The sequence below is a fragment of the Protomyctophum parallelum genome, assembly GCF_964188405.1.
Source record: "Protomyctophum parallelum genome assembly, chromosome: 18".
Classification (NCBI taxonomy): Eukaryota; Metazoa; Chordata; class Actinopteri; order Myctophiformes; family Myctophidae; genus Protomyctophum; species Protomyctophum parallelum.
In genome coordinates, this window is record NC_139716.1 from 33410033 (window position 1) to 33434346 (window position 24314).

At 44.1% G+C, this 24314-nt stretch overlaps 2 protein-coding genes across 4 annotated transcripts in view; both read right to left on the reverse strand.

Moving 5' to 3' along the window:
• The window catches only part of LOC310875451 (glycogen phosphorylase, muscle form-like), a 29853-nt gene extending 21525 nt beyond the window's left edge, over positions 1-8328 (reverse strand). The window contains exons 1-3 of one of the 2 annotated variants that reach the window (XM_083788683.1): positions 7914-8328; positions 2149-2250; positions 1191-1269 (exon numbers count right to left, since the gene is read on the reverse strand). In XM_083788683.1, the coding sequence (XP_083644809.1) occupies positions 1191-1269; positions 2149-2250; positions 7914-8156 (424 nt within the window). In that variant the 5' untranslated portion in view covers positions 8157-8328. Of the gene's footprint in view, positions 1-1190; positions 1270-1928; positions 1946-2148; positions 2251-7913 lie in introns of those variants that run through there. The other variant, XM_083788684.1, reaches the window with a different exon arrangement.
• Positions 8329-13127: 4799 nt separating this feature from the next.
• The window catches only part of sf1 (splicing factor 1), a 30195-nt gene continuing 19008 nt past the window's right edge, over positions 13128-24314 (reverse strand). For both annotated transcript variants that reach the window (XM_083788687.1, XM_083788685.1), the window contains 9 exons: positions 21280-21432; positions 20141-20230; positions 19583-19766; positions 19273-19388; positions 18126-18233; positions 17663-17879; positions 16469-16727; positions 15289-15438; positions 13128-14792 (listed from right to left, as the gene is read on the reverse strand). In XM_083788687.1, coding sequence (XP_083644813.1) covers positions 14455-14792; positions 15289-15438; positions 16469-16727; positions 17663-17879; positions 18126-18233; positions 19273-19388; positions 19583-19766; positions 20141-20230; positions 21280-21432 — 1615 coding nt within the window. In that variant the 3' untranslated portion in view covers positions 13128-14454. The remainder of the gene's footprint in view (positions 14793-15288; positions 15439-16468; positions 16728-17662; positions 17880-18125; positions 18234-19272; positions 19389-19582; positions 19767-20140; positions 20231-21279; positions 21433-24314) is intronic.

Genomic DNA, 24314 nt, shown 5'->3' on the forward strand with positions numbered 1-24314 from the left:
CAATAAAGAGACAATATGACGTAATGAGGTACATTATGACGTAACGATTCCCGTCATTGTCAATGGCATTTACAAAACAAACATTAAAACTGTGTATAGGATTATATAGGATCAAAAAAGAAGAGGGACAGAGAGTGAAACACAGGGAGACGGACAGAGATGCAGTAGTTATGTCCAGTCCAGTGAGCATCAGTGCCTAGTTCTATTTTTAGGAGAGAACAGCAGCTGGCGAGCCAACAGCCTGATCAGACAGGCTGCATTATGCACCGCTCTAGCCCTGCGTGCTACAGTCAGCACTGACCCTTCCCCAGCCTCTCTTATTCACTGCTGTGTCACTCTTATGGACCATCATCTGACAAAAAAAAACAAAAAACATGAGGTCCATAGAGTGCAAAGTCATGTCATCCTCACTGAACACAGCAGTGGCACGTTTAAAAACAACAGGAGTTGCATCTAAAGTGCTTTCCGATCGAGGATGACGGCAATCACAAAAGTGAAAACATCGGCACACCAATTCAGGCTCCCAAGTATCTTTACTTTTAATCAGGTAACGTTTCGGGCCGCAGCCCTTCCTCAGACCTTCAAGGAATTTTTAATTTCTTATATTTCTTCATTTTGATCCAGCACCCAGCCTATAGGTATAGATGTGCGTGTCCTTTTTGACTGTTTGTTCAGCCTCCTCTACCACAGAAGATAGAGGTGAAGAATGTTAAAACTGTGTGCCCTAGGCTGTAACCCTGTAATAAATAATAATAGTAATAGTAATAGTAATAGTAATAGTAATAGTAATAGTAATAGTAATAGTAATAGTAATAGTAATAATAACATACTCGACTGAATAGTGTTGCACTGAGATGGAGGTGGATTGAAATAGAACAAGAAGTGGAATGGACTGAGAGAGAGAAGGATGATATTATCATAGTGACATTTCAGCTAGGTTGGGTTCTGTGCTATGCAGAGAGCAAAAAAAAACCTGCACTGGAATGTGTGTTTATGTAACAGAAGACAAGTTTATTCTAAAATATTTGAGATGAAGGCAGGTGGGCAGTTGTTATGCTTGTTGAGGCAAAAAGCAGGCAAGAAAAAGCTTTTAAGGGATTTTTCGCCGCACGGTAGATGGAGACGACTGGCGCTTCTAATTAATTTTCAATGAGGGGCCAGCGTTCAGGTATGGAGTGCATCTTACTCACCGGCCAGACGTCCCAGACCACCATTCCCCAGGCCAGCATCCTCCTCGATGTCCTGCAGTTCTTCCATGTCCAGACCCAGCTGATGGAGAAAAAAGACATTATATTGAACAGTTCTTCCATGTCCAGACCCAGCTGATGGAGAGAACACACATTATAGGCCTACCACTGAGAATGGCACAAGCTATCACTGGGTCTTACACGTCATTTATTGTTCCACCGCTCTGAGTAGATAACTTTTTTTTTTAAGACTTAATTTCTACCAATACCACACCCCATGAAGCCTTGGCTTGAACTCATTGTTGCTTTATTTTTATTTTTCATTTGAGACTTTACGAGTCTCCTACTGGAGACAGCGCTGGTCGTCAAATTATTGGCTTCAGGAATGTGACAAAAGCAAATAAATCTCAATGAGTTCAGGGATTCATGTTTTGGGCGAACTACTCCTTTTGAGTATTGGGATATGAACTGATTAAAGTTGAAATACACCAAAAACAGAAGAAGTTTTCAAAACAAAAAACCTGTTTTTGTGGAATGAACACGGTCCAATTACAGACAGGACAACATTCTAATTCATTCACAGAAATAAGTTGCATAAAGGTCTTTTTTTAACTTCAGGTCTAACATTCTGGTAATTATTAGGACCGGGCAGAGCTTCGGGCCGGCCCAGTTAGGGTAGGGTAGGGTAGAGTTTGAGAACTCTACAGAGGTTAGGGAGCATACGAGCACAGTGTTGGTCACCTGGTAAGTGGCCTCGTCACAGGGTTAGGGAGCATAAAAGCAAAATGTTGTTCCCCTGGTAAGTGGCCTCGTCACAGGGTTAGGGAGCATAAAAGCAAAGTGTTGGTCACCTGGTAAGTGGCCTCGTCACAGGGTTAGGGAGCATAAGAGCAAAGTGTTGGTCACCTGGTAAGTGGCCTCGTCACAGCGTTAGGGACCATAAAAGCAAAGTGTTGGTCACCTGGTAAGTGGCCTCATCACAGGCGTTCTCCAGAGCGAGGTTAACCATGGTGTTCTGGAGGGTTCTGCCCATGTAGAACTCTAGAGAGAGGTAGTACACACGCTGTGGAGACAGAGAACACGCACGCACACACACACACACACACACACACACACACACACACACACACACACACACACACACACACACACACACACACACACACACACACACACACACACACACACACACACACACACACACACACACACACACACACACACACACACACACACACACACACACACACACACACACACACACACACACAAACTTGTTAGAAACTCCCTAGAAACTGGGTTGATTTAACACAGCTATCACACAATCCTATGGGAAGAAGGATTCAATCAAATTGTGCCGTGCGCATGCACCGAAATAGCAGATCTGCAAGCTCACAATGCATTGCAGTGCGACACATTTGTGCGGGTTTGAATCCGGCACAAGAGTCTATAGGAAAACCATTGGCCTGCGTTCGGGGAAGGACACCTGGGCAGGGAGGGTGATGCGATACGTCCTCCCAGTGGGGGCTTCTCACTGGCAGGTGAGTCAGTAGGATACAACAGCAGTTGTGGGGTGGAATCATTTGCCATACATAACGACTAATGAATGAATTGCATTTTTATAGCGCTTTTCCAAGTGTTGAAAGTACAATGGTTCATTCATTCATACATTGGGAGGTGAAGCGGCGAACAGTCGACGCCAGCGTCCTCACTTCCCACATTCACACACCAATGGTGGCGAGCTCACACCGACCAACTCATTGGAGGCAATGTAGGGTTCAGTGTCTTGCCCAAGGACACTTCGACATGTGGACAGGAGGAGCCGGGATTCGAACCGCCAACCCATGGATCATTGCTCAACCTGCTCTACCTTCTGAGCCAGAGCCGCCCATGACTCACTGTTTTCCTCCTATGCCCAGCTGTGTGTACCACATTTGTGATGATTTGATTGGCTGAGCACGGAATGTGATGTATAGATGATGTACGTATGATGACAAGAGCGCCCCTCCCTACACACGGGTGTGATTTTATTATTTTATAAAATGACCCCGAACTCTGAGTTATGGGGTGAGGAGTACCACTGGTTTAGTATATCTGTTCTGTATATCCAGGAATTGACTTGAAACATTGTGACTCCATATAAGTCTCCATGTTATGATCTTGAACTCTAATCAGGGTGCACTGAAGGTGTGGATGTGTTGACACACGTTCCCGTTGGTAAACACTGTTTAACCAAATCTATTCTTTGTCTTTTTCACGTGTATGTTCAGTTAGCCATTCATGTTTATACAGGTCTGGAACCTCCTCACCAAGTCCCACTCCTGTGCATTTATGAACTTAGTTGACTTCTTCTACCTTTACTTAATCAGTCACGGTCAAGGTCAAAGTGAACTTTTATTGTCCACAAGGGAAATCCGTGGTTTGGTCTTCAGACAGAAGGTGGTGTCAGGTGTAGCATGCTCTCTATTCCTGTCCTCGTTGACTGATTCACAGTGACACTGCATCGCTCTTCTGCACAACAACAACTTCACAAACGCATTGACCCTGGGCAGTGACAACAAACCACCCAGATTTCTACAAAGACATCAAGCATCGACCCTAGCCCTGGTCCAGTGCGTTAGCGAGTTCTCTCCAATGCCCTGGACCGATGGCTACATTGGGGTAAATGTGTTTGGTCCGACGTTCTAACAGTCCTACAGTCATGAGGCCGACACCCTACCCAAAACCTAACCTCACAGGAAGCCACGGGTTAGTTGTAATCTGCAACGCATGTCGGGAGCCACGGGTTAGTTGTAACCTGCCACGCATGTCGGGAGCCATGGGTTAGTTGTAACCTGCCACGCATGTCGGGAGCCACGGGTTAGTTGTAACCTGCCACGCATGTCGGGAGCCACGGGTTAGTTGTAACCTGCCACGCATGTCGGGAGCCACGGGTTAGTTGTAACCGGCCACGCATGTCGGGAGCGACGGTGTTGTCGAACTAATGCCTGTCGGACTGTTAGTATGTCTAACAAACGTATGCACCCGCTACGTTGTTGACCCTAGCAGTGACAAAGCAACATGCTCCAAGTCAATGTCGATGCAAGCCAGCCAGGGACAAGCCACAAATTCTCTCACTTCACACTGGTGTGATTTTATGATCTACTACATGTAGACTATAGTTTTAAAGAACTTGTTGTTGCAGCCACTGACCAAGCAGGATGTTGCCTCTCTCTCTCTCTGTCTGTCTGTGTCCCACATGAAGATCTGCCTGTGTCTGAACGGGTTCTTCCTCTGCCAACCTGGGGAGGCAGCAGACTGACCTCATGCTTCCTTCTATGCATGATGAGTCCAAACTGCTTCTTTTCACCTGACCGGACTGGCCAGGGGGAGGAAGTTTAGAGACCAGGATTACTGCATGTTTTTGTGAGGGTACCCATACAGGGGACACAGGGAAAAGCCACACAGAAAAGCCCTTTTGCCATCCCCGCCTTGGGTATGAGCACTGATGATGCAGAGGAGGAAACACGCCCCAGCGTCCACAGCGAACCCAGGACCTTCTAGCTGTGAAGCGACAGCACTATTGACTTTGCCAACGAGCCCCTGATTGATTCTATTTATAATGCACTTCTACATTTGAACAAATCTCAAATTGCAAAAGAAATGGGGCCCAGCATTCTGGTTACCACGGGGAATTAAATAATGGCTGTCTGTCATTCATTGAATAGAACCATCATCCCATTGATGAACACAATAGATCAACATGTTGCCTCTGTTGGGTGGAAACCTCATACGTCCAAAACGGTTGCTCTTCTGGATTCTAATTCAAAAGTAGCAGATCTACAAGCATAAATGAATGATGAATCAATAAGCTACCTGGACAGTAAAGTGCCGATCATCTATTAATGCTGCACGATTCTTGCTCAAAAGTGAGATCACGATTCTCACACGATTCTTGTTTATTCTATGAAAATATTGGTCTTTAGTCTGTAGTTGCTGAACATTACTACGTTCAAAATGTGGCAAACTACCGTGGCTTTAAACAGACAACATCAAAGTGCTTGGCTTAATCCTCTCTTAAAGGAGAATTCCATACTAAAAGGCTTTCTTACCTTTCTTTGTAGTTGTTACGTCCCCACCAAAGAGGTCCAGGTGTTATTTTGTGCAAAAGCTCCTTATTGGCTATTTCCCCTGCCATAAGCCCTAAATGAATTGCATTGAATTGAATGGGAATTGAATGGGGCTATGGGGTGTTGTGCTAATTCGCTTATTTCCATCGCTCAAAATTATAATTTCTTTGTATATATCCTCTCTTCATAATGTAAATAATATCCCAAGCGGCACACTTTACTACTTCTTTCGATGGAAATAAGCAAACTAGCATAACACCCCATAGCCCCATTCAATTCCCATTCAATGCAATGCAATTCATTGAGGGCTTATGGTAGGGAAAATAGCCAATAAGGAGTTTTTGCACAAAAACAACACCTGGACCTCTTTGGTGGGGACGTAACAACTACAAAGAAAGGTAAGAAAGATAAGAAAGCATTCTAGCATGGAATTCTCCTTTAAAGTCTCTCTCGTGTAGCAAAAACATAAGAGTGACTAAAATGAATTGGACAGTCAACTAGTGCTTCACGATTCTTCGCATAAATAGGTGCCTGAATCTAGATCACAATATATTATTTTTGATTAGTTGTACAGCAGTAACATACATTTATTAATCAATTTCATTCATCCACCCATCCATCCACTGCACGCACACTCACACGCACACCGTGTGACGTGCATGGCCATACCTCCCTGCTGCTCTGGTACACAGTGTTCTAGGCATGCATCCATCCCATCCATCCATACGTGCTGGATGCAGTATGCTGCTGCAGCATCTCATACCAAACGCACTTCTTCACACACAGCTAATGATCATTCTTTCTGAACCAAGAATATACATTTAGAAGCTTCTAATTGTCATGCATTTCACAGATAATAATATAGAAACTTAAAAGCAGCAAGAAATATATATATATATATATGGTTGTAACCCGTACAAATAAGAAAACAGTGCAGCATTTCTCAGAAGGCTTTTTTATGTAATTTGGCCGTGTTGGATTAAATGACAGGATGGAAGGAGGGGAGGGGGAGGATATCCCATTATCCTATCCTGTTACATATCTGTGGTCCATAGCGTTATAAGGACTTGTAACGCTATGGGCCAGAGCTACCTGTTACACAACATCAATGCATAATTTAACAACCAGTTGATGCCACTGCACTCTGCACTTCAGTCAACAACAACAAACAAACGACTAATCAACAAATGTTTAGTCCAACCCTAATTTTGTCCATCATCAAATAGAAGACAGATTGTACTAAATGCCTTCTAAAATCACTAGTTCTCACACTTTCAAGATTCTTCAAACATGCTCAACAACAGCAGATGTGCAAGCTCGCAAAGCAGCACAAAGTGACTTGCCGTGAGCTTGTAGATCTGATATTATTTTTCAATACGTGTATGTGTGTGTGTGTGTGTGTGTGTGTGTGTGTGTGTGTGTGTGTGTGTGTGTGTGTATACCGTATAAGGACATTTAAAGTGGATGCGGGCATTGCAGAGACAAGGTTAGTGACATATTATGTAACCAGGAGGAATGTCACATTCATACCCCCAGAGAGAGAGAGAGACAGAGAGAGGGAGAGAGAGAGAGAGAGACAACAACAAGTTCTTTAAAACAATAGCCTACATGTAGTAGATAATAAAAATCACACCAGTGTGAAGTGAGGGGCGCTCTTCTTTATCATTGTACATCATCATGACGTAAAATAGACAGCTATGTCTATTGTATTTGCTCAGACAGCATGACATACAATTCTCCATTCATTGTCATTGTCAATGGGAATTTAATGTTTGTGCAGGACAACGTTTGTTGACAAACCAAAAGCCCCTCAATAAGATTTATATAACGATCAAAGGAAAATCAAAACCATAGATGATCAGGATTCATTGATAGTGCACCATAATAACCAAGTAGGAGGGGGAACCCGCACTCCACTCACACTCACACCCCCCCCCCCCCCCCCCCCCACACACACACCCCCTTACCAGTCAACACACACTCACACAAGTGCGTGCGTGCACGATGGCGTACGTGCATGCAGTGCGGAGCAGCAAGTTAGTGCTGCGGACCTGCTGTGTGCACGCGCACGTCTCGTGCACATGCATGATGCATGCATGATGCATGAAATGATTGAGATCGATCGCAATTCGCAAGCATCATGCAACATGCCATCATGCATGTCATGATGCTGCGCTCATGCAGCCTGCATGAATGCATAATGCAGGTAGGATGGGTGGGTGGGTGGGTGTGTGTGTGCGTGCGTGAGCGCGCGCGCGCGTGTGTGTGTGTGTACGTGCAGACTGCCGAAGGGGGGCGTGGCACACTGGTACTCCGCACTGATATGACTGCGGAAACCAGCCCCCAAACTGCAGACAATAGCAGCCCACAATGAGTTCAGTGAGCTTGTAGATCTGCTATTTACTATTTTACCCCAATGTTGTACCCAAATCATCAGTTTGCGGGAAGATGATGCGTTAAAAATCGCATCAGATGATGATGTGTTTCATAATGAATCATGATTGATTGATGCTAGCCCTGAAACATGACCTGTCATAGGCGTCCCAAATGCAGAAAAGGATAAACCAAGGAAGGAGGTCCCAAAAAGGGGGTCTTTGTTTTAGGGGGTCTTTCTTACTTTGGGGTCTTTCTCGTAGTAGTGCTGCTGCGTGCGGATCCAGCGGCCCACCAGGTGGTCCCTGACGGTGTTGGCCAGCGCGAAGTAGTAGTCCCGTTTCGTGGCGACGTTGCGGTCCTTGGCCAGCGTGAAGTGCAGGTGGCGGTTGAAGTTGGTCTTCAGGTCGGCCACGTTCTCCACGCCGGCCAGTCCGCGCACCGAGATCTGCTTCCTCCGGTCCTGGTCCGTCAGAGGCTTGGGCATCTTGGACGGATAGGGGTTGATGATGATCACACCAAAAGAAAAAGGGGTTTTATTAAAAATGGGGACAGATCGATGAATAAGGCGTGTGGACTGGATATTCTGGGGATGGATGCACTGCGGTTGGGTTGATGGCTGAGACACTACAGCGGTTGAGCTGAGCTTAGTCGTAATGGTCCACTGGCTGCCTGTATATATAAGCTTCCGTGTCTGTGTGTCTGTCGGGCATCACCGCCAAGGGGCGGGGCTGGCTGCTGGCTGGCTGGAGAGAGAGGCCACGTGACCAGCCAACATGACAATGTAGCTAGTCGACCTGCAACAATAATAATTCAAAAATAATTGTATGATACAATAAAAAATACAATAGTATATTACTACTAGGCTACTACACGGCTAGCCTACTACTAATAATATCAATCTATCTATGATATTGTAATCTTATTTGAAAATCTTTTCAATTTTAACTAATTCTAATATTCTACTGACCAGATTTGAACCCAATACTTTTGTCTTTCACCCTTGTTAAATATTTTGCATTTATGTGATGCAACAGCAACAACCACTCCTATAGACAGTTGTGTGTGACTGTGTGTGTGTGTGTGTGTGTGTGTGTGTGACTGTGTGTGTGTGTGTGTGTGTGTGTGTCCGAGCACAGAAATAGCATATTGTCACCACCAAGTGTCACTGTTGTGCAGCCTAACACACAGACACAGAGGCCAGGAAGGAGAGCTTGTACAGTACAGTGCTGTACACTGCAGCTATAGAAATAAAGATTATTATTATTATCAATCTACTATATATCTATATAACAGTATATATAATTATATATACCGGTACCAGTAAGACACCCCATTTGTTTTGCACGAAAAACACTCCTTGGCCTAAAAACGGCCATAGCCGTCATCACAAATGTGATGAGGTCAGCACAAAAGTGACGAGGTCAGCACATTTGGGCACATTTTGGCAAGTGGCTATGGCCGAATTTTTCATGCAAAACTAATGCTTGGAATGGATTCAGAATCATGAAAACCCCCTAGTTTGACATGTCACAATTGTCACAACTACTTAAAGCATGGGAAATGTTGCCTTATATTGGTTGTCTACAGTATGGTGTGGTATACAAACTTTTTCGCAATGTTTCTGGCAGAAGCAGAGCAGGCCTCTCATTCTGTGGACCTTAATGACCAAATTAATAGAGAAAACACAAATAACTAGATAAAGTGCCAATCGGCACAGGTCTCCACCAGGATTCTTCCTCAGCCTAGTGGGAATATGCGTGCAGTTTCATCGCAATCGGACGCTGCGTTGAGGAGTTGTGGCCATTTGCTACTCCTGAAAACTGTAGGAGCCAATCGTGGCCAATCAGGATGGAATATGAGAAATCAAACAAACCTGTCTTGATCACATGACTATGGAGATCATGTGTACCGATTTGCGTGAAATTTGGATAAAATCTGAAGGAGTAATAATAGAAAATGTGTTTTACATATGTCGGCCTCCTGGTGGCGCTATAAAGAGCAGATGTGAAAAATTCCAGGCAAAGGTTTTTCCTTGGCCTCTGCCCTCTAGGGAGTTGGCATACAAAGGTGCAGTTAGAGGTAAAAACACTTTTCGGCCAGTTATAGCGCCACCGCTGAGTTGAAATTGTTCATGTGGCATTTCGTCCTCGGCCTAGTGGGAATGTGGGTGCACAATTTCACGGAAATCACGCGATGTGTTCATGATTTGCAGCATTTTGTTTGGAACTGAGTACTAATTTTGGAAGCCAATCTTAACCAATCAGGATGGAGTCTGAGAAATGTGAAAGACCGGTTTGGTTGAATGGCTCTAGAGAGACTGTGTACCAATTTGCGTGATGTTTGGACACAATCTGTAGGTGTACTGTGCAAAAACTTGTTTTGCACAAAGCGGCCTCCTGGTGGCGCTATAACAGGCCGTTCTGGAAAGTTTGGGGCAGAGGTTCATGGTTGGCATCCAAGGAGTGTGTGTGCAAAATTTGGCATCGACCGGGTTAACGGTGGCCGAGATTAGCTGCTCACGGACGGACGGACACACGGACGGACGGACACACGGACGGACGGAGTGCAAAACATACTCTCCCCCATGCCTTCGGCTGGTGTAGACAACGGACGGACACACGGACACACGGACGGACGGACACACGGACGGACGGAGTGCAAAACATACTCTCCCCCATGACTTCGGCTGGTGGAGACAAAAAGTACGGCATGACGTCACAGGTCCTGTCCAATTTTGGGCCTGTGGCCTATTGGCCATTCTCTCTACTTTAGAATATTTAAGAAAATAAATCATGTGTTAACTGTGAACTTCTGTGAAGTGAGGGCTTTATTGTCGTACATCACATGCCGTGCTCAGCCAATCAAATAATCTCAAATTTGGTACACACAAACACACAAAGCTGGGCATAGGAGGGTCTAACGCCTCCCAGTTCACTGTACAACACAATGGGTTGTGAGCTGGTAGATGTATTTTTGGTGGATTTCGGTGGAAAAATTCTTCTCCCTGGCATGTTTTCAAATGGGGGTCCTTGGGATGAGTGTCGGACATGAACCACTGGTCTAAAACATTGTGCTGAGAACAGGCTCTGTCTCCTCTGTGCAAAATGGGGAGCTAGCATAATACTGTACCCGTTTCCTGTTCCAGTTCATTCATTCCGTTACATCATACATTCACACGTTCCAAACATCACACTTTCAATGCATATAAAAACTATATGCGTGGTATTTATATCAACTAATAAACTGTGGAGGGTCATCCTGTTTATTGTTCCATGAGCCTCACATTGACATGGAGGCCAAACGTTTGGGCTGTTATTCAGCCTTCATCGGTGACGCTGATGAACAAGGCAGTGTTGACTGTGGGGCAGAAACCACTTATCTCCAAAATAAATTACTTTGTGTTTGCACCAAAAGTAGCAGATCCACAAGCTCAAAGCGCAAGCACAGAGCAACACGTTTTGTACGAGCTTTACACGACCTTGTAGATCTGCTGCTTTTGCCATTTTATAATTTCTGAATCCTGAAAAGTGACAGATTTTGGACATGGTAAGGTTTCCACCCAACTGAGACGATAACTCCCATTATCAGCCATGGAAAGGAGAACCGTTCCATATGATCCTCCTAAAACAGAATGCTTCCTTCTCATCCTCCTAAACAGCAGAGTTGGAACAAAAACAGGATTTGTGACACAGCGAGGTTATGTAACATGTCTAAAACCATTAAATTAGACAGGCTTCAGGCTGCAAGCCGCTGAATGCATTGCTGTCCGTTTGCCCGGGAAACCTCCGTAAAGGCCAAAAAATACCCTTTAGCTGAGAGAGAGAGATGAAGCAGAAAATGTTGAAGACGACTACCCTAGGGCCTAGTATATTTAGCAGGCGTTTTGACCGGATGACAGTGAATGAGAAACAATGAACGGGTCTCTCTGCACACTGATGGAGACAGAGGTACAATGAAGGGGTCTCTCTGCACACTGATGGGGACAGCACACTGATGGAGACAGAGGTACAATGAAGGGGTCTCTCTGCACACTGATGGAGACAGCACACTGGAGACAGAGGTACAATGAAGGGGTCTCTCTGCACACTGATGGAGACAGAGGTACAATGAAGGGGTCTCTCTGCACACTGATGGAGACAGAGGTACAATGAAGGGGTCTCTCTGCACACTGATGGGGACAGCACACTGATGGAGACAGAGGTACAATGAAGGGGTCTCTCTGCACACTGATGGAGACAGAGGTACAATGAAGGGGTCTCTCTGCACACTGATGGGGACAGAGGTACAATGAAGGGGTCTCTCTGCACACTGATGGAGACAGAGGTACAATGAAGGGGACACTGAAGGACAGACCGAGGGGGGAATTAAGACGTTTAATGGTTTCCAAGCAAGATTTTCAACAGCTAGTGTCAAGGCCAGCAGAACCAACACAAAAACAGGGGGGCACCACAGACCAAATTCCAAAAATAGAGTAAAAATACTATGTCTAACCTTACCTAATTTTACATTTGTTTCTCCTATGCTAAACCGTGGGTATAGAAAACAAAACAAGAATGTCAGTAATGGTCAGAGCAACCGAAACACTGCAGAGATCTCCATAGAGCAGACAAACCTAGAGACTCAAAGGTTAATTTGTATACCGTCACACGACGTCGTTGCTTACCGGGGGAGGAAAAAAAAGCTGATCTACAAACTTGACAACGCATGGCAATGCCACAGCGTAGTTACCTTGTAGATCAGCTCTTCTCGAGAAGCAATGCCGTTTATAAATTATGCTTCAGTATAAGTAAGTAGTCCCAAGATGACACTAAGGTTGATTTATGCTTTTGCACGGCAAGTGTCTCACGAGTCACGACTGAAGTGGCGTCAGAGAGACCAACAAAATGGAGGACTTCCACATCGGATGACACAACCGTCTGCTATACAATACGTCTGTACAAAATGAAACGGTTGCAGACAGACACCTTCGTCGCAAAACCACTCTGGTCTGGGAAAGTGAAGTTAAGCCTTAGTTAAGAATTACTGTACATTCACATGTTTTTTGTGGCCACATTGCCATGCGAGTGGCAGACGCAGACAGTATAGGTACTTTCAGACGGGAATCGATTAATGCAGAGCATCGCAGACGTTGTCGCTTGGTCTGCTCATGCGGGGCGAGACAACGCAAGTGTAACAAATAAAGCTCAACACAATCCAGGTCAGTCGCGGGCGTGTGCCACGATAATTTCACGGGACTGCGCCCACGTAAATACGATTGCGTAGTCGCGTGTTCTCTGCACGTACAAAAGAAAAACGCAGGTGTCTTTGAAAATGTATTACTAGTCGCCTTAATCACTGCCCAACTGAAAAGGGCTTAAGAAGAATGTGGTGAGATGTGGGACACTCGTCGCTCAAAAGCATAAAAACTGGCTTAAGCCTGCAGTAAAACAACATATTCCTTACTTACGAGCTGAACGACTGCATGACAAAGTTTATTCGGTAGAATGATAGATAGATATACAGGCCAATGACACTAAAGAAAAGATACTCAAAACCTTCTTTAAAACGGCCGGCAACAACGATTACAAAACAAAAACCGGGGGAGTTTGTTTGCCGACCAGGAACTGAGCGATGATACACACACACACTTCACAATCTCGTTCAAGTTTTTACAAAAATATTCATCTCATTCAAATCAAAGCTACTTTAAATGGACCACAAAACAGAACAGGTGAGCTTAGTATGTGAACCAGGAACATGCAAAAATATTAATTAAACATTGATCTGAGCTCCATTAGCCCGATCGATCAACGTTTAAGCTCAAAGATGAAAAGAAAAGCAATATACAGTTTATTCATCAAGTGGAACAACAAAAAAAAGGTGTTCAGCAAAAACGTGGCAGCTATGGATTTATTTTCGTTTGGATAGAAGCAAAGATGACCATCGTTCAACACGCAGAAAGAGAGCTTCATCTTTAGACCCTTTTAACGAACTTTTAAAAACAAGAAAAACAAATTAAGTTATAGGCTAATTTACAAATTCAACTACACAATCCTTTCATTGTTTTTGCGGGTGTCTTCCAAGAAAAAAACAAAACAAAGGACCGGTAATAAAAAGTAAAGCACAGGTTATTATCATATGTATTTGATTGAGCAGACGTGGAAGAATAATAATAAATCTGATTGGTTAATGTGTTGGTGGGTGGGTCCTTGGTGGTTCATGTGTGTAAGATCACCGTTTCTCAACGTCAGGTCCAGGGACCAGTGGAGGTCCAAATGAAACCCTTTGCCGGTCTGCAACTTTTTAACTGTAATAAGCACAGAGGACATTTTTATTTTAAGGACCCCCGGGTTTGATTTACATTAGGCCATTTTATCTACAAGTAAAGTCCTCAAAGTGTTGATTTTACAGACCCTTTACGGGTCCATTTGGTTTCCAGACCAGGTTTTAAGAGGTGTAACGATACATGTCTGCATCGATGCATGGTTTTAATTGCAACGCTCCAACTATATAGATATACAGAAAAATAGTGTTGTTTGGCTTTGTATCGAATAATTTTGCAATGCAAATATTCAAGTTCGCCGGTAGAATCGTATCGCCATAATGAACCAATATCGTCCATGCATCGTCAACCATGTATGGTGATGCGCATATATCGCTGTTAAAATGCATTGTTATGCCCCGACTTTTTAGAATGTATCGTTACACTGCTACGTTATTTTTAACAGACCCGTTGAGGGTCCTCACTCAGGCCAACCGGCGGTCCCCGGACCTTACCGTTGAGAACCCAGCGGGCGGGTTCATTAATTCTGCGGGGGTGGTGGGGGGGGCGCGGGCATGCCGAACGGGGGCATGCCCATGCCCATCATGACGAAGTTGGAGGGGTCCATGGGAGGCGGGGGAGGGGGCGGGGCATACATCATCTGGGCGGAGCCGGGCGGGGGGGGAGGTGGGGGAGGGGGTGCGCCGGGGGGGAGCGGGGGCTGAACCCCCGGTGGAGGGGGCACCCCGCCCCCCATGGGGGGAGGGGGCTGCCCGCCACCGGCACCCCCGCCACCCCCCGAGCCCGAGGACTGCTGTTGATTGGCCTGCTGCTGCCACGGGGGGAGGTTACCGCCCCCGCTGGAGGAGGTGGGCGTGTCTGGGGAGAGAGAGAGACATCTGGTTAACATGGCGAGAGAGAGAGAGATTCTATGACAAGTGACGAAACTCCCGTTAACCGAATCCATGCCAGCATCGACTGCGGTGCTGTGGCAGCAGTGCCAACAGAATGCACAAAAAAGATCTTGTTATAACAATTGATGATGATAGCTGGCCTGGGAATAATATATCTTAAAACCATACACAGTTGCTCCATAACCTCTAGACAAGTTAATCCAATTTAAGGTAGTCCACAAGCTGCATTATTCCTGCTACACTACACTCATTGTAATCCCCCTGTTTATGTTCATTATGTGAAGCATTTTCGTTCCTTCATTCCCAGATTAAAAATCAAAAAACCTGTAACCTCTGGTCTAGGACAAAAAGGGGATCGGGAGTTGGGACCCCGGAATCTGCCATCTGTCGGCCTTTAATCAAACCAGTGAAACAGGCTCTGCTTTTACTGTAAAAACACAGAGCAGTGTGTGTGTGCTTACTCTGTTGCCATGGCAGCGGTGCGCTACTGGAGGGAGGAGGGGGCGGAGCCTGCTGTTGCCATGGCGGCATGGGTCCGGAGGGGGGAGGGGGCTGGCTGCTGGGGGGAGGAGGGGGAGGGGGCATCATGGGCATGGGAGGAGGCAGGAGACCTGGAAACACACACACATTGGTTCAAATTAAACCTTTATATAGACCTGTGTATAAACGCAAGGCAATTTGGTTTCCAAAATGCTTAGTATTGTAGCCGTCGGCGCGCCTCGTTGTTCTATCATATGTGGCTGTGCCCAAAAAAACTAATCTGTGTTTGTTCTTTTGGACACAGACCGTGACGAACATTACTCATGCTATGTATCTGGGTTAAGAGGCAATGATTGATGTAATCTACTAGATTATAGCAAAGTTGGCAGTTGATAATAATATTGTAGACTGTTGCACCTGAGAAAAGGCTTTATCATCATCATCATCATACTATCATCATCATCATACTATAATTCTAACAATGTCTGAGTGTGTGTCAGAAACACTGCCGTAACTCCTTACTGCCTGCACCAATCACTCCCACTTTTCACAGAGCCATTGACCATATGCATGTGGAGGGCGTAACGAAGCCCTTTTTTCGATTTGACACATTAATGGTTATTAATGAATTGATTAGTCAATTACAAACGCACCCGGGCGCACATATCTCACAACGGGTAAGGGCTATTATTATATAAATGCCTACATTGGTGTCCGAGTCATGAGCAAACAATTACCTATTTTCATACTTTCTTCCAAGTCTACTGGGATATCATTGATACAGATGCAGACTTGACCAGAATGTAACCATTGCACAACTTGACTAAAAGCAATAATTATGCTTATTAAACAAGAGATTGAAAGGTGACAATCCAGGCAGTTACATGGATAACAAGTTACATAGATATTTAATATTTTTCTTGCACCCTCCTCTTTGTCATGTACGGTATGTATTAAGAGGTATTTACGCATTGGGGGATGTGTGACAAAAATAATAATAAGATAATGGCACAAAAATAAATGTGCATACTTCTTGAAAACAAGAATAAAACAATTCCACTGCGATACAAGTTGACATGAAGAGAATATCCAATCTACAAGCCGTCAACGCATCGCAATCTGCTATTTTCGGCACAACTCAGGCAGATGAGTGCTTCCTACCCATGGGGTGTCCGTGCTGCTGGCCCATGGGCGGGGGAGGGGGTTGCATCCAGGGTGGGGGCATGCCGTTGGGGTTGGGGGGCATGGGGGGTCCTCCCATGTTGGGCATGGGGGGAGGGTAGTTGTGGTGGCCCCCGCCATGACCCCCGTGACCTCCATGACCTCCTCCGTGACCTCCTCCGTGACCTCCTCCGTGGCCCCCGTGCATGCTGTGGAAGTTCCTGTCCGAGTGGCCCGAGTTCATCCAGGGAGGTCGGTTCTGTGGACAAACACACACACAACAGTTTGTCACAGGCCGGTCACAAGTATACATTTTTGGAAAGAAAACTAAATTCTGATGACAATACTTACTAATACTAGCACAATATGCAAAATTATGTTTTAGTAATATCATTCCTGCTGTTCTACACACTGACAAGCAGGTGAAGAGATCACAGAGCGAGGCTTAAAACCTTTGCTTTTAGATTAAATATCCGAGACTTAAGATGTTATGTAAACAAATTTTGCTCTCAATGCGTCACAGATGCATTGAGAGCTTGTAGATTTGCTATTTTCAAATGACAGTCATGGCTGAGAACTTTCAATGTACCGGTACTTTTTTTTCCTTCTTCTTTTTCTTGATATTATACTGTTTAGATACTTTATACTGACAATAGGTTCTTGGTTTACTTATGATCCTAGATGAATATTTCTATGCATTTGATGTTGCTTACAGCAAGTCGCTCTGGATTAAGAGGGGCTACTAAATGCCTAGATGCTCTTAATCAAGAGTGATTTACAGTAAGCAAGAACAGCACATGGCAATACATCCATCTAACAGTAGAATCAGTATACATTGAAACTATAAACACTATAAGATATCAGGTCATCAATGACCTGCCGTCTGTCTACATGAGATGCTATCTAAATTACATTTTTAGCCTTTGCATGGCAAGTGCTACGGGCTAAGGTGGAGTCTGAAGATCAAGAGGCGAGTCTTCAGACTACAAGTCTTCAGATTGTAAATTGTAACAACATATTTTGAGATGGGGATTGGCAGCCAAATAACATAATTCTGGGGCTCCTTGACATGAAATAGGTTGAGAACCACCGACGTAGACACATGGTTCTCCAGAAATCTGTCAGGATTTAGAAGACATTTGTAGAATCTGGTCTCAGTCCTAAATGGGTTAATCCATGTGAACAGATACTGACCGGCGGGGGCTGGTTGTTTCCTCGCGGTCCTCCTCCTCCATGGTTGTTGTGTCCTCCTCCTCCTCCAGAGGGGACGGGGGCCTCCCCCAGCTCGGCCATGAGGGACAGGTACTCCTTGTCCATGCGGGCCTTGTCCTGGGCCGATTGGGGAGGCTCCCCATTTCCTCCACCTCCTCCTCCTCCTCCGCCGCCCGAACGCCCGTGAGCTGAAAACGAACTGCAGCACAAACACTTTATTAACCACGTTAAAGCTCTAAAACGCTGCCATACAGTGAATAGCAAAAAAAAGGCTCAAGTGTTTACAGAGTTTACAGCTATTTTTCGTTTTTGCCAAGTGAAAACCTGATTTAGACCATGTGAGTCAACTTCATTCAGCGACTTCTGAATCTGCTACGTTTGATGCTTTCGTGTAGCGATAGTAGTATGATCAAGTAAAACCCTGACGTTTATCTCATGTGTGTACCTGGTGTATTTGCAGTCAGAAGAGATGTGTCCTGCTCCTCCACACTTGGTACAGAGTGTCGTGTTGGTGATGCTGCGAGGCTCAGAGTTCTGCCACGGACGCAGGATCCTGAAACACAAAAACACATGAAACTTTACTAATGGAAGATAAAGACACTACAGCCACAGTTAACTCATTTCTACCAGAAATAAGGCAATTATAGTCTTCAACAGACAAAAAAACCCAAAAACTGAAAACTAAAATTGATTGAATAGTTTATTTGACAGAAATGTAAAAACAGCAACTAGGTACAATCAAACACTTAGACCTTGCAGACTTGTTTCCATTTAGGCCCTACTTCTTGTTTTATTGCATCCAAATGACATGAAGCACATTGAATTGCCTTGTTGTTGAAATGTGCTAGTGCTTTGCTTAAACAATTAGCAAACTATGTAGAATTAGGTTTCTAAACATCCTATGTTCTTGCTGTTCTACATGAAGCCAACCAGTTGAAGAAATAACAGTCTGATTCTTTAACCATTGCTTTTATAAAATATGCAATGTGGACAAAATTCACATAACGTATTATTGATTAATTTAATGTATTACTATATGAAACTGCAAGGGAGCTAATGATCACCTGTTGTTCCATGATAAAGTCATTACAGACAGCCGACTCGCCCCAATCTATTTACAAATATCTTAAACTATGCAAGTCACTAATGAGAGAGGTACCTAAAGTAGCCCCATGCCCATGTAAGGAGAGCCATCTGTTACCTCTCTGAAATTGACAATAAAGAATGACGTTTGTATCCTGATATTGAGTCTGGCATCTTCCCGATATGTTTAACTTACTTAAAGTAACATAAAAAACTGAAATGAAAAGGTACTGAATCAGTTTAGTTGAACTGTTATCAGACTGGGCTTAAAACTGACGTGTTGTCCTCTGTGTGAATCACGTTAGTTTAGTGGACATAAAGCTGACCCGTTGTCCTCTGTGTGAATCAGTTAGTTTAGTGGATATAAAGCTGAGCTGTTCTCTCAGAGTGAATCAGCTAGTTTAGTGGACATAAAGCTGACCTGTTCTCTCAGAGTGAATCAGCAAGTTTAGTGGACATAAAGCTGACCTGTTCTCTCAGAGTGAATTCTTAGTGGACATAAAGCTGACCTGTTGTCGTCCTCTCTCAGGGTTCCGTTGAGCCTGGCCAGCTCTCGGAGCTGCATCTTCCTCAGGTCGTTCTGGTCCTCGGGCGTCTCGATGCCTTGCTTCAGGATGTTGCGGATCTGTTGGAGACAGACACACACACACCTCGGACAATTAGTATGCGACCGATGTTAACATCGAAAACTACAACATGACGTCACACTGCGGTGATAAGCGACTCAGTGCTCACCCAAACACATCTCTCTGATTTTACAGAGTTTAAGGCGATAAGGCCTTATTGCCTTAAACTGGAGTATGAATAGGCCGTACTGACCTGTTCCACTGCCTTCTTGACGTTCTCCATGGTGTTGGCAGTCACCAGAGCGTGCAGGGGCTCGTCCTCACCCGGCAGCATCTGGCCGTCCTTGCGGCCCACCTTGCCCTCCTTCACGGAGCCTTTGCCACGGATCATGATCTTAGCGCAGCACTCCTTCTCGATGTTCTTCAGGGTGTTGCCACTGCGCATGCACACACACAGGACAGACCATAAGATGGCATCCTATTTATGATCAACTTGCCACAGTGTCAAGTGTTGTGAGCTTGTAGATCAGCAATGGAGATTCACATGCATAATGGGAGTGGCAAAGTGAGTTTAACGTTGTTTAATGCAATCAGAAGTCGTTTTTTTTACACTAAAAAAAAACAAAAACAAAGAAAATATATATATATATTTTTTCTACTGCATTGATGGACCTAGACAATTAAGACTTTCAGCCATGCAATTTGTATTGTGTTGAGAATAAAGTTTGATTCCGATTCTTATCCGTTACACTTTGATAAGTAAAGTCAAATCTCCTGTAGGCACCAGAAATAGTGTTGGGTTCAAACCCACCGTGGTCCGATGAGCAGACCAACAAAGTTGATCTCTGGGTATTCATCCTGGGGGATCATGACCTTGTCGTTCACTCTGGTGGCTGGAGGTCTGTGGAGAACAACAAGGACATTAAAATATATCAAGACCAACCACAGAGCGAGCAATGTGGGAAATAATAACGTCACAAGTGAGGTGCACGAAGATACACATCAGATGGAGCCGAGGAGTCTTTCAGAGCTTTTAGAGGAGCTTAACTCATTTTCTTTGCTGCTAGCCGTTCGCATAAATGTAGTTAACCTGTTCCACCACCTGCGTCCACTTCAAGAGTCTCGCTGTAGCCTCCTGCACACACTCACTGCAACCATTTTCTATCATTAGCATTAGTGCACACCTGTTGCCAGAAATGTTTACATGTCGGGAGCGATGCGAGACAAAGCCACAAATGACATCCGAACTTTGGATGGCTGAAAGGACAGCTCTCCTAGATTCAGACTTATGGAGGTTTGAAAATCCTGCTTTGAACCGAGGTAAATGGCCCATAGCTGGTGGTGACAGAGGCATTGCATAGCAACCCTCTAGCAAAAAACTCCTAACTCCATAACTGTCTGCTAAAGCAGCTAACTCCACCACCAAGTAATACAATATATAAAGTCACAATACCAACTTTGATGAGGCAGTATTGCTTTGTTTTAAAAATGTTTTTCTTTATTTCCTGAAAGAAAATATATTTTTCATTTCCTGATAAATGAACATTTTGGAGTTAGGTGGTTTCTTCCCAACAGCAGATATATTCTACTGTTTAGACTGATGGTTTACTATTGATGCTAGATGACCATTTCTATGTATTTGATGTTTTACCTTGCTTACTGCAAGTCAAATAGGGCCTTCAAGAGCGTTGTGCACAAGCGTCAGTAGCATTACATAAGTTATACAAAACAGTACCAATTCCATTTTCCACCTCCATTTCTCATTCTGAGTGGGCTTGTTACGCCAGCACCGCTATTCCAAAGCCCCTTTGGGTACATTTTAAAACTATTTTCAGCAATGAGATACAATTTTGAGTGGGTAGATCTTGTTGAGCTGGTCATTTTGAAAGTAGCTCTCAAGTCAAAAAAGTGCAGGCAACCCTGGCCAAAATGGTCAAATCGAGCTCCTACTTGTAGTCGGCGGGGGGCTTGAACTCGGGGTTGAGTCCCACCATCTCGGTGATGAGCGAGTGGCGCTCCTCCTCGATCTTCTTGCGCGTGCGGTACTCGCGGGTGTTCAGCCGCTTTCCCTCGCTGTTGTAGATGGGCTCCGGAGAGGGCGACCTGCGGAGCACACAGAAGCGACCGGCCGACACCGTCAGCATCGCTCTGGACATGAAGCCACAGCGCCGACACTCACACACATTCCCTAAACTTGTCTACAGTCTAACCTGAGCCTTTTTACCAAGACATTGTTCGTTGTTAACCAGTATGGAAACTCTAGGATCAGAGCGACGATGTCCCGTGCTATAGACTCTTTAATAATGGATAAAAGTGGATATAACTTCACTTCAAGTGAAAGCCGTCACTTAGGAAAAAAAGGAATTTAGAAATATGGATAAAACATTATCTCTTAAGCAAATGGAGCTGGGTATATCTATGTAACTCATGCTGATGATAATGCAGCAACAATTTGAAATAGAAAAGAGTGTGCAAGCCAAATTACGAGTCCCATTTATCACTCAATTTCAGGTAAAAAAATAAAAAGGGGGAGGCAGGGGGTGCCAACCTAAAAGTGTGTAGCGGACTAGCGGTTATATAAAACCAATACACTAGTAAATTACAACAAAAGATATTAAGAAGATAAAGGAGATAAAACCTTCGTGAAATGGCCATATATATAAACCTGCATACAGGACTGTTGGCCTGGTGGCTACCAGAAAAGGAAGGTTGGGGGCAACGTTAAAGTAAAGTGTTTGAAGTGAAATGCTGGCTTTGAAAGCTGCCCGTTGAGGTGGGGGGGGGCTTTGAGAGCTGCCGTTGATGTGGGGGGGCTTTGAGGCTCGGCCGGTGCAGAGGTCCGTGTTACCTCCCCGTGGTGGCAGGCATGATGGCTGTTGAAAACCTGCTTCGTTAAGAGGAGGCTCTGTGCTTGAAGAAGGGGGTTAAGTCGTCGTGGGGGTAATTTGAGGGTTAGAGAAAAGGAATTATTAAGATTAGATGTTTCAACCCTTTTCCTAGGATGATAATGCGCTCTCTCTTAAGACGAGAGAACCAAAAAACGAGTCAGTGAGTGACCACTTGGATTAATTCAGAAGAGGAAGTAAGAGTAAGGAGGAAAAAAATAAAATAAAAAATAATAGGTCTTTCAATGTTATGCTTGAAAGTTCCAGCGGTGAGGACCTGAAACCCTGGTTATTTGGTTGAGGTTCAGAGTGAGCGTATAGAAGTGACCTGGAGTCAACTTTTTACGATCGCTGTGGAAATGTCTGATTAAAGATTATGATGAAGAAACTATAGCATGTAAAAAGTAAATAAAAAAAATAAGGACCGGGACTTTTAAGTCTCACACACACTTCTGAGCACAATGGCATTTTCCTGCAGGAATAAATCCTTATAAATGGACACTATTATTATTGTTATTGTTATTAGCCACAGCCCAAGTGGTTAAGTCCCCAGAACACACCCCAGGATGATTCTGGGAGTTGTTCACTTTCTTCCAGAACCCAACCGTCCTACACGTGGGGAAAACTGGAACCAAGCCCTTCCTTTGGTGGGAAATGTTGGAAGTCACATAATGGGAACACCATTCAATGGCCATGACCAATGCTTAGTAATAGTCATTAAGCAATGCATTTCTCAGGTGGAATCATAGTCAAATACTTGTAATAGTGGCACTTGGCCGAGGAGAACAATGATCAGCACTGGGAAATGAGCCTATTACTACAGATTATAAAATATTAAATACTCAACTATTATCAGTGTGGGACTTTAAATTTGTTTCTTTATCTTGTACAAATAAATTATTTTTTGCTCAAAACAGAAGTAGGGGGTGTATGATCCACATTAAAACTCAACAGCTCACAAAGAGCTTAGCCACACACCAACCATGACGTTCCTATGCTAGAGGGGGCCAACATTGGACGTAAATAGCAGGTCTACAACTCACAATGTTGAGCTTGTAGATCGGCCATTTCCGGCAGAGAGATTTGTTATTAAGAGGGGGAGGCGGGGGGGAGGGTGCCGACCTAATATAGAGAGCCCTGGGGTACCCTGGTATACAGGGTTTTAAATTAATCATTTATTGGTCAGAACTATTTGCCCCCAAAACCTGTGTTCAGGAATCAGGATGATTGAGGGAAAGATGTGTGTCTTCATATACATTAGGCATCATTAATATTTCACACAATCATCCACACAACAACAGTCAGTCAGTCAACATTGACTACTTAGCATGTCATGCAAAGTTTGAGACGTAATGAAAACATATCAACACTCGAGACCGTCTAGGAAAACTAAGAACTTTGGGAGGCAAATAATTAGCTCAACGTCAGCGGAGTTGGCAAGCACAACTGACAAGTACACCCAAGACAGCGGCGATGACATACATGCAATTATACATATGGTACCGCAGATCACTAAAACATCGCCACTTAATTAATCTTGTGAATGTTTACGTAAAAATAACTATATTGTCTGTTAAATTGCGATAGCTTCTGTCAGGCGAGGACTTACGTAACCACTCTCCTGTGCTCCTAACTTAACAGAATCCGCAATGATTAAAACTTACGTTTATTATTCCTGTCAGTTATGGGTTTTTTTTCTTCTAATTTGCCTGACACTAAATCTCAGCATGCAGAAAGTAACTTTAAAGCATATTATGAACATTGTCATATTAAAAATTATAGTTGAGTGAGACCCAAGAGAAAAAGGGGTGCAGATATAGAAAGTAAGTAAGACTACAATTATGCCTAATTTATACTCATTCCCACTGAAAACTTAATTTATTTCTTCCCATAGAGATTTACTAAATATATCAATTATTCTAAGCCTAGAATCAATCCATCCAGGATCCTGGTGAATCAGAACCTTTGATTCTGTGGGGAAAAGATAATTGAATATTCAATTATATGATATACTACATTTAATAAATACTCTTTGTTTAGCATTCTTAATTTTTTTACAGAATAAAAATTGTTATGGTCATGACTCACCAGGATTGATTC